An 11654-nucleotide genomic window follows, 5' to 3' on the forward strand; every position below is an offset into this window, starting at 1 on the left:
TCGGCACCAAATCATGCAGATTTTGCTGTGATTTTGTATTTTTTTGGGCAGAAATGCTGCACATTTGCAACAGATTTCACAGTGAAATCTATGGCAGATATCTGCAAACATCAATTGACATGCTATAGATTTAAAAATCCTTACCGCTTGTCAAGTTACGTGCGGATTCCGATGCAGACACTTTCTGCAGTGCTGTTACTGTAAATGCAGTGGATTTTCCGCATGCAGTCCTGCAACATTTACAAAACATAAATGGGCAGGCGGAATCATATCCATATCGCGGAAGGACCCCAGAGCAATGGACATAATAGGAACCCGCAGAACATATACGTGAGAGGTCCTTTGGACCACTATCTGTTATTTATCTATTACATAACTTCGGACTAATCAATCACTGGCCTGGCTCTTAAGCATATTGCAGTAGGGGGAGTATACCCTTATGTCCGGTGGATATCTGGCAGTAAAAACCTCTAGGGCTCCATGAATTCTAAACTATATATTGGTTTTTTAACTATTTATCTAATTGATTATGAATTGTGGGACCACAGATGGTTGAAATTATATACTTGATTGATTGATTGATATGCTTGGTCCTTTTGTCCTTGGTCTTGAAATGTCAGGTTTTTGAAGGATTTAACTGTATAAACCTGTGGGCATAAAAACTAGAAATAATTTTATTGGTATCTCTGAGATCTGGTATCCCCACTGTGATCATGTTTATCTGAGATTTATGTACTAGCAACTATATGTTTTTAACTCTTTCATTATTAATTCTTAGTTTTGATTTATCTTGTGTTGATGAATAATTACCCCATATTATTCCCCTGATGAACCGCTATGTGGGGAAACACGTTGGGTATGTTTAGGGTAATGAGAGGGTGAGACAGGGCAGGTACGGGACCATCAGGGTGTTCCTGTGGGTTGAGGTACTAGCCAGGGATCTGGCGGGGACATCTTTTTTTCCCCAAGTGTACCCCTGTCAGTCTCCCCTGTAAACTTTAGGATTTATGTTTATGATCTATTGATATGAGATTATGAGATGTGGATTTTTGCTTAATTGCAGTTTTTGAGTATATTGAAGTAAAGTATTATTGAGATAGTTATTAAAAGTTAAGTTTTATTTCCTAGCTTTTTGTGACCCCATTGATAAACAGCAGGAATTAATATGCAGTATATAGGCTTCTATTTGCAATTTTCTTTGATTCGGACCGGCGCAGTCACACTGACATGCTGAAAGCAGTTTAGCCACCTGCAGGACTGCAAAATATACTTGTCAGAGATGGACGATTCCGTGGAGGACACTCCATAGTGTCCAGGCTGACAATGGATACAATAAGGACAGTGGCCAAAATAAAGCATTCAATATCTCATCACTGACCAGCGGGACAAGTCACAAACTGAGCAATTCTGGCGCAGCCGCAGTATTCTAATGGTTGTGCCACGCTTTGACTATGCGGTGCCACATGGCATCAAGCTGACATACATACACTGCATACTCTTCCTTGGAAGTCTAATCATTTTTACTTTTTCTACATTCATCTTGGGAAAAGTACAAAGTGCTAATACTTTTTTCCCATTTTTTTCAGTGATGAAATTGCCTTTTGGGAATGTCTGCTTTTTAAAAAAAAAATTGAAATCTCAACGGGAATAAGCATATACAGAGTGGTAGGTAGTCTTTCCGTCACCTGAGATAGTTTGCCTCCTTAGCCCCTGTATCTTAAGTGCTCACGCACATGGCCGTTGCCCGGCCATGCCCGTATTGCGGCCCGCAAACAGCCGGCCGTGTGCACACCATATCATGGATGCGGACCTTTTCACTTGAATGGGTCCCCAATCCGGGAGATACGGTGCGGTGCAGAACAGAGGCACGGATCGGAAGCCCACAAAAGCACTACAGAGTGCTTCCATGGGCTTTCAGTCCGTGCCTCTGTTCCACTACTGCATGCACTACTTTTTTGCGGTGCAGACCGTCGAATGTGGATTGCGGACCCCATTCAAGTGAATGGGTCCTGCGTCCACATACGGCGGCCCTACGGGCGGTGACTGTGCATTGCGAACCGAATTTTGCGGTCCGCAGCAGGGGCCCAGCTGACACACGTTTGTGTGCATGAGCCCTAATAATGTGGCCAAAGGAAAGTGGCTTGTCAGGGTCCCCAAGTGCTGCCAACCCTCTCGTAGCTACACACTTGAGTATACAGAAGGGATCTGTTCACGTCTGTGTTCAGGCTCAGTTCAGATCCTCTGTCGAGTATTCTGTAATATTTGCTGAAAAATATTAGTGCAGCATGCGCTATACGCTATGTTGAAACCTAACACACCCCATTATAAGACAATAGGCTCTATCCGGCGACAAATCTGTCAGCTTGAATATCACCTACGACAGAACAGAATGCAGATCTGAACCCTGCCTTAAAATGATTTTTCCTATGGAAAACAATTTGCGTCATGAAAATAATCATGCATTGCCCACGTGCATTCTTCTCAGGAATTTGGAAGGATGAATAAGTGTTCCAACCAGGGGTGCACCTAGCCTTTCTGCTGCCTGAGGCAAAAACTGAAACGGCGCACCCCTTCCCCAATGCCAATGTCTTAACCTAACCCCTTCCCTTCAGCTCATGGCCCTTCGGCTGACCCCCTCTCGCCCATACCTGGTGCTGCCTGAGGCGATCGCCTCACCTGGCCTCATTGGTGGTGCACCCCTGATTCCAACCAATGAAGCAGATTTCCATTATTCTGAAACATAATTTTTTTCATTTTACAAACCACGGACAAAGCAATTATCTTTATGGATGGTAAACTTGTTTGCATTGGCAGTAATCATTTATGGTCAGTTTTCGAAAGATTGTTGTTGGACAGATGCTATCAATGTGCAGGATCATTTGCAGTGTTCAGAATGCAAATGATCTGGAAAAGCAAAATGTCACCCAAATTCTGTAAAAAGATGAGATAAACTTTGTTACTGTGTAATCTGATCTGATCATGTTAGAATATTAAACAAGCAGGTCTCCCTGGGCCAACTACGGTACATTTATCACGTCTGGGAGGGTGCATCTCCATAGAACCCTGGTAGATCGGCTCATGTATTATAAGTCAATGGATAGTACATCTATAAGTGTGAACCCTGCCTAAAGAAATCCATTGTAATATCTGCCACATTTATGTAAACTCCTACTGGGGTTACTGGTAAACTATGATAGAAACGCACTTTTGTAATTGTCTTTCAGGCTGTCTTATTACATATTTCTCCATAACTTTATAAACATACAGGTATCATTAATTGATCATAGATGTAAAGATTTTTGACCGGCCAATAACTAATCCTTTTTTTTTTCCATTTTGGATCAGTACAGTGCCCCATTACCTGGACTATGTTGGACATGCTTTTTCCATGTATTTGGTCAATCAATGCACTAGATAGCAACGTGTAATGACCAGATATGGAAGTCTACAAGTGTTTTGGATACAGTTTTAACTCAACACCCTATGAACTATACTTAGGAATTACTTTGGATGCACTGACTCCGTAGAGATCAGTCAAAAACATTCAGCTATTGCACACAGTGATTTACCTTGATGAGGTTATGTGCCACTTCAGACACAGCAGCATCGTCTCTTCTAATCCAAGGGGCATGTATCCCTGTGCCATACCCATGCCAGGCGATCAGGTAAGGGTTGTGCATGGTAATCCAATATTTGACCCGATCTCCAAACTTTTGGAAGCAGAATGTGGCATAGTTATTAAACAGATGGATGACACTCTGATTTTCCCAGCCCCCATAATTTTCCTGTATGGGCACAGGTAGGTCCCAGTGGTAAAGGGTGATCACCGGTTGAATGCCCTTCCTGATCAGCAAATTGATGGTGCTGTTGTAGTAGCGCACACCCTGCTCACTGGGGACACTATTTCCTTGTGGAAACAGTCTTGGCCAAGAAATTGAGAAATGGTAAAAATTCACCCCTAAAAAATCCAGAGCTGGCATCTCTTTGCTAGAGAAACTGTCTGAGATGTCTGCAGGCTGGTCCATAGAAGGAATGCCTTTCCATGACTGTTGGGTCTTCATAAACTGGTCCCACACAGAAGGTCCCCTACTGGAGTGATCATCTTCTATCTGCAATGAAGAAGATCCTACACCCCAGAGAAAACCAGGAGGAAATGTCCCATAGGTGAAAAGCTGACTTTCATTTAAAGGGTTCACTTGACTCAGTCTTTCCCAGACTTGTATGCCATCTCCAGGACTTCCAACGACTTCTCTTGTCAAAACCAATAAAATCCAGTAGTAACCCTTCAGCCAAAAATAAGCCATCTTGTCCCCCCTGATCTCTTGGCTACTATGGGGCTCTTTTCATGTGTAAGGATGGAGAGACTTCCATTCAGTTGCTGCAGAGAGAATGTAAGAGATCTGCTCCTTCTGCTGTCTTCTGCTCCCAGCGCAGGACTGTCTTATCTCAGCTTCTCTATAGAACTGGATTGTAAAAGTCCTGTCAATGATTAGCTTGAACTGTGAGCTGAGGAGGGGTCGCTGAAGGAGGGGGTGGTGTGTTCTTACACCAGCTAGTGAGAACTTCATTTGCATTTCTGGGGAAGATGTTACCTATCATTACACTGAGTGATATATATATATATATGTATGTGTGATGTAGGTATTACTGTGTAACCCTCCAGGTGCCAAAAAACTCCAACTTGCTTACAATTCAGGCTATACATACAAAACATGCATTATACATAGTACAACCACTACCAATGAATCCCTTTCATTCTTATATATCTCATATAGCTGTGTATTCCTCTATTTCTTATATATCTCATATATCTGTGTATTCCTCTCTTTCTTATATATCTCATATATCTGTGTATTCCTCTCTTTCTTATATATCTCATATATCTGTGTATTCCTCTCTTTCTTACATATCTCCTATATCTGTGTATTCCTCTCTTTCTTATACAGTTGCAATAAAAAGTATGTGAACCCTTTGGAATGATATGGATTTCTGCACAAATTGGTCATAAAATGTGATCTGATCTTTATCTAAGTCACAACAATAGACAATCACAGTCTGCTTAAACTAATAACACACAAATAATCAAATGTTACCATGTTTTTATTGAACACACCATGTAAACATTCACAGTGCAGGTGGAAAAAGTATGTGAACCCCTAGACTAGTAATGACATCTCCAAGAGCTAATTGGAGTGAGGTGTCAGCCAACTGGAGTCCAATCAATGAGATGAGATTGGAGGTGTTGGTTACAGCTGCCCTGCCCTATAAAAAACACACACCAGTTCTGGGTTTGCTTTTCACAAGAAGCATTGCCTGATGTGAATGATGCCTCACGCAAAAGAGCTCTCAAAAGACCTACGATTAAGAATTGTTGACTTGCATAAAGCTGGAAATGGTTATAAAAGTATCTCCAAAAGCCTTGCTGTTCATCAGTCCACGGTAAGACAAATTGTCTATAAATGGAGAAAGTTCAGCACTGCTGCTACTCTCCCTAGGAGTGGCCGTCTTGTAAAGATGACTGCAAGAGCACAGCGCAGACTGCTCAATGAGGTGAAGAAGAATCCTAGAGTGTCAGCTAAAGACTTACAAAAGTCTCTGGCATATGCTAACATCCCTGTTAGCGAATCTACGATACGTAAAACATTAAACAAGAATGGATTTCATGGGAGGATACCACAGAGGAAGCCACTGCTGTCCAAAAAAAACATTGCTGCACGTTTACAGTTTGCACAAGAGCACCTGGATGTTCCACAGCAGTACTGGCAAAATATTCTGTGGACAGATTAAACCAAAGTTGAGTTGTTTGGAAGAAACACACAACACTATGTGTGGAGAAAAAGAGGCACAGCACACCAACATCAAAACCTCATCCCAACTGTGAAATATGGTGGTGGGGGCATCATGGTTTGGGGCTGCTTTGCTGCATCAGGGCCTGGACGGATTGCTATCATCGAAGGAAAAATGAATTCCCAAGTTTATCAAGACATTTTGCAGGAGAACTTAAGGCCATCTGTCCACCAGCTGAAGCTCAACAGAAGATGGGTGTTGCAACAGGACAACGACCCAAAGCATAGAAGTAAATCAACAACACAATGGCTTAAACAGAAGAAAATACGCCTTATGGAGTGGCCCAGTCAGAGTCCTGACCTCAGCCCGATTGAGATGCTGTGGCATGACCTCAAGAAAGCGATTCACACCAGACATCCCAAGAATATTGCTGAACTGAAACAAAGAGGAATGGCCAAGAATTACTCCTGACCGTTGTGCACGTCTGATCTGCAACTACAGGAAACGTTTGGTTGAAGTTATTGCTGCCAAAGGAGGTTCAACCAGTTATTAAATCCAAGGGTTCACATACTTTTTCCACCTGCACTGTGAATGTTTACATGGTGTGTTCAATAAAAACATGGTAACATTTAATTATTTGTGTGTTATTAGTTTAAGCAGACTGTGATTGTCTATTGTTGTGACATAGATGAAGATCAGATCAGATTTTATGACCAATTTGTGCTGAAATCCATATCATTCCAAAGGGTTCACATACTTTTTCTTGCAACTGTATATCTCATATATCTGTGTATTCCTCTCTTTCTTATATATCTCTCTTTTGCAGAAATGACAATCACTAATGGCAGCCATTAAAGCTCACGTTAGTTTTTGTCATCCAGCTTTCCTAGTCTTCATAATGGCAAGTTATAGAGGTTTTTTGGTATTGGAAAAAAATGGTTAGGCTATCTTCACAGGAGGCGGATTTGTTTGCAGAAAATCCACACCAACCAGCAAAAACAGTTTTTATTGCAGATGTTCTGTTTATGTTAACGACTCCATTGAAGTCTATGGTGAAAACCACTATGTCTAAGGTGTGGAATGACAGGCTGTGGATTTTAAAATCAATTTCCACACGAATGTAGAGTATATATCCTAAAGGAATTAAGTAATGTCATAGCCAGACCCTTATTTCTGATATTTGCAGACTCTATACTGACAGGGAATGTCCCACAGGATTGGCGCGTGGCATATGTGGTGCCAATATTCAAAAAGGGGCCAAAAACAGAGCCTGGAAACTATAGGCCGGTAAGTTTAACATCTGTTGTGGGTAAACTGTTTGAAGGTTTTCTGAGAGATGCTATATTAGAGCATCTCAACGGAAATAAGCAAATAACGCCATATCAGCATGGCTTCGTGAGGGATCGGTCATGTCAAACTAATTTAATCAGTTTCTATGAGGAGGTAAGTTCTAGACTTGACAGCGGCGAATCAATGGATGTCGTATATCTGGACTTCTCCAAAGCATTTGACACTGTACCGCATAAAAGGTTAGTATATAAAATGAGAATGCTCGGACTGGGAGAAAACATCTGTATGTGGGTAAGTAACTGGCTCAATGATAGAAAACAGAGGGTGGTTATTAACGGTACACACTCAGATTGGGTCACTGTTACTAGTGGAGTACCACAGGGGTCAGTATTGGGCCCTATTCTCTTCAATATATTTATTAATGATCTTGTAGAAGGCTTGCATAGTAAAGTATCAATTTTCGCAGATGACACTAAACTGTGTAAAGTAATTTACACTGAAGAGGACAGTATACTACTACAGAGGGATCTGGATAGATTGGAGGCTTGGGCAGATAAGTGGCAGATGAGGTTTAACACTGATAAATGTAAGGTTATGCACATGGGAAGGAAAAATGCAAGTCACCCGTACATACTAAATGGTAAAACACTGGGTAACACTGACATGGAAAAGGATCTAGGAATTTTAATAAACAGCAAACTAAACAGCAAAAACCAGTGTCAGGCAGCTGCTGCCAAGGCCAACAAGATAATGGGTTGCATCAAAAGGGGCATAGATTCCCGTGATGAGAACATAGTCCTACCACTTTACAAATCGCTAGTCAGACCACACATGGAGTACTGTGTACAGTTCTGGGCTCCTGTAAACAAGGCAGACATAGCAGAGCTAGAGAGGGTTCAGAGGAGGGCAACTAAAGTAATAACTGGAATGGGGCAACTACAGTACCCTGAAAGATTATCAAAATTAGGGTTATTCACTTTAGAAAAAAGACGACTGAGGGGAGATCTAATTAATATGTATAAATATATCAGGGGTCAGTACAGAGATCTATCCCATCAGCTATTTATCCCCAGGACTGTGACTGACGAGGGGACATCCTCTGCGTCTGGAGGAAAGAAGGTTTGTACACAAACATAGAAGAGGATTCTTTACGGTAAGAGCAGTGAGACTATGGAACTCTCTGCCTGAGGAGGTGGTGATGGTGAGTACAATAAAGGAATTCAAGAGGGGCCTGGATGTGTTTCTAGAGCGTAATAATATTACAGGCTATAGCTACTAGAGAGGGGTCGTTGATCCAGGGAGTTATTCTGATTGGAGTCGGGAAGAAATTTTTTATTCCCCTAAAGTGGAGAAAATTGGCTTCTACCTCACAGGGGTTTTTTGCCTTCCTCTGGATCAACTTGCAGGATAACAGGCCGAACTGGATGGACAAATGTCTTTTTTCGGCCTTATGTACTATGTTACTATGTTACTATGTTATATACGCAAAGTGTACATGAGATTTTTCAGATCCCATTCACTTTGCTGGTGCTATTTTACTCTGCGGCGTTTCCAGCATGGAAAAAAAAGCTGCATGTTTTCCATACTTAATCTTCAATGTGTGTAGGTTACCTAAAGGCCCCCTTCACACGGGCGTCGCGGGTGAGGGCCGGATGCGTTCAGGGTGCATTGCGGGAAACCAGCGCGAGTAGGCACGCAATTGCAGTCAGTTTTGTCTGCGATTGCGTTCTGATGTTCAGTTTTTTCCGCGCGAATGCAATGCGTTTTGCACACGCGTGAGAAAAAACTGAATGTGGTACTCAGACCCGAATCCAGACTTCCTAATGGAAAATAATAGCGTTCTTTAATACAGAATGCTAAGTATAATGTCAATTGAGGGTTAAAAAAATAATAAAAACATAACTCACCTCATCCACTTGATCTTCTATCTTCATTCAGCAGGACCTGCGCTGACGTCACCAAAGGTCCTTTTGCAGGCCCTGAAAGAAGAAAGAAGAAGAAAGAAGAAGAAAGAAGAAGAAAGAAGAAGAAAGAAGACGATGCCGGCTGCGCGATCAAGAGGATGAGGTGAGTTTTTATTTTTTAACCTCTCAAGGCACATTTTACTATGCATTCTGTATTAAGAATGCTATTATTTTCCCTTATAACCATGTTAGAAGGGAAAATAATACAGTGAATAGACTTTAATGGGGTCCGGGGTTGCTCATCCCAATCATCTCCTAGCAACCATGTGTGAAAATCGCACCGCATCCGCACTTGCTTGCGGATGCTATGCGATTTTTACGCATCTCCAATCATTTCTATGGCGCCTGCGTTGCGTGAAAAACTAGGAATATAGAACATGCTACGATATTCCCGCAACGCACAAGTGATGCATGAAAATCACCGCTCATGTGCACAGCCCCATAGAAATGAACAGGTTCCCGGATTCAGTGCGGGTGCACTGAGTTCACCTCACACATTGCACCTGCACAGAATTCTCGCCCGTGTGAAAGGGGCCAAAGGGGTATTCTCATCTCAGACAATGGGGGCATATCACTAGGATATTCCCCCATTGTCTTATAGGTGCAGTTTCCACTGCCGCAACCCGCACCTATATCATGAATGGAGCTACGAAAGTGGTGGAGGGTGCACTGTGCATGCGCAGCTGTCCTCGATTCATTTCTATGGGGTTGCCGAAAATAGCCGATCGCAGGCTCGGTGGTGTCTGGACCGGAGTCCTCCAACCACTTTAAAGGGGTTGTACAAGAATGGGATTTTTTTGGCAAACCCCCAACTTGGCCAGACCTGTAAAGGGAAGATTACTTACCTGCTTTCCGACGCAGATTTCCTGCTCCTTCTCCTCCAGGTTTCTGATGCTCTGCTGTGCTGGGCTCCCTCGATGTTAACATCCAGTTTGACATCACTGCAATCAATCACTGGCCGCAGTGGTGACCTGCGACAAATGGTCACACGATGTAAGGGAGCCGGTCACTGCTGCGGCCAGTGATTGGCTTCAGCACTGTGTAACCGGATGTTTACAGCGAGGGAGCCCAGTAGAGCATTGCAGCCTGGGAGGAGAAGGAGTGGGGAGCCAGCACCGGGAACTAGATAAGTCATCTTTCCATTACAGGTCCAGTGTCCATTCTTACACAACCCTTTTATAAAATAAAAAGGTAACCATTATTCACTTGATAAATCCCCCACCGCTAAATTTCTGCCACATCAGAGGTCCCCGACAATCTTTAACAATTTTCCTCCAGCGGTGATGTGCCGCATACCCAAGTGACGTCTGCAGCCAATCACTGGGCTCACAAGTCATATGCCCTAAATGCTAGCATCAGTGTTAGGCTGGGTTCACACCTGAGCGTTTTTGAGGCGTATTTTGGGGCGTTTTTGTATTTTGGAAATGCGCGTAGTACGCGCGTTTGTGTGATTAACCACAGAGGCATCCAATGAAAAACTGCCACAATACGCGCAACAATACGCCCCAAAGAAGCTCCTGTACTTCTTGGGGCGTAGGGCGTTTTACAGCGCGTTCGTACGCGCTGTAAAACGCTCAGGTGAGAACCATGCCCATAGGGAAACATTGGTTTTTGCCTGTTGAGCGTTTTACAGAGTGTAGGAACGCGCTGTAAAACGCTCAGGTTTGAACCTAGCCTAAAGGCTAGTGGCTGCAACAGTCTCATAGACAAAGATCAGCAGGGACCACCACAGTAGTGATGCAGGAGCAGTGGGAGATTTATCAAGTGAGTAAGTATAGTATATAAATTTTTTTTTCATTTTTAGCTTTTTTGTCAAATCCTGGAAAAGCCCCTAATTTTTGTGGTATGGAAAATGGGGGCAAATTAGTCATCACACAGCTCCCCTGAAATTGTATTCAGAAATGACCCCATACAGTGCCACATTAGAGTAGCTCCATAACGTGGCATATGATGTAACATGCCAATCTGCTCAGCTCCTCCTGTTCTCTAACGTGCTGCCTGCACGCCATTTCATGGTGACAGGTTCACTTTAAGAAAAAATTTAAAACCTGTCGGAACATTTTTGTGATTGACTTAAACTGGTTGCATCCAATTTATTTTGGAAGCATGGGCATGCGATGAGGGATGTTAGGACTGCTTGATACTGGTTGTATTGGAAAATCTCCCTGTTCCTATGGTCTTGGTGTGCTTAGGGTCTGTTTACATTGCGCTGAGAAATATTTCTTTTTGCAATGCAAAGTCATGGACGTTCCAAGTAATCAGAGGAGGCATCAGCCCTGGTAACACTTGCAAACACAAGGTGGCTTTTTTTGTTTGTATAGTGTTTATTTCCATAGCTATCACCTGGAGTGTCAGGTAGACTCCATACCTGTGATAGCACAAGTACACCACAAACCATGCTGTTATCATGAGGGATAAGACGTACGATAATGGTACACTATATAATACAGGGGGCTATTGACTTCTGTGCAGCACCATGAAGTATACTGAAGCCTCCAAAAATAACAAAATAACAAAGTAATAATAAAAAGTAGTAGTATTAATTATTATTACTGCATTGTCATTGGTAGTAGTAGATTGGCCTTAATGACACAACATTTTTGCTACATGTTT

General features: G+C 42.6%; 1 protein-coding gene across 1 annotated transcript in view; it reads right to left on the minus strand.

The window, feature by feature from the left end:
- KLB (klotho beta) overlaps window positions 1–4426 on the minus strand; it is a 52678-nt gene extending 48252 nt beyond the window's left edge. Inside the window, exon 1 of the mRNA XM_040418968.1 lies at window positions 3570–4426. Coding sequence (XP_040274902.1) covers window positions 3570–4304 — 735 coding nt within the window. The 5' untranslated portion in view covers window positions 4305–4426. The remainder of the gene's footprint in view (window positions 1–3569) is intronic.
- Window positions 4427–11654: the final 7228 nt, after the last annotated feature.

This window comes from Bufo bufo, chromosome 2 (genome assembly GCF_905171765.1).
Source record: "Bufo bufo chromosome 2, aBufBuf1.1, whole genome shotgun sequence".
In the NCBI taxonomy this organism is placed as follows: domain Eukaryota; kingdom Metazoa; phylum Chordata; class Amphibia; order Anura; family Bufonidae; genus Bufo; species Bufo bufo.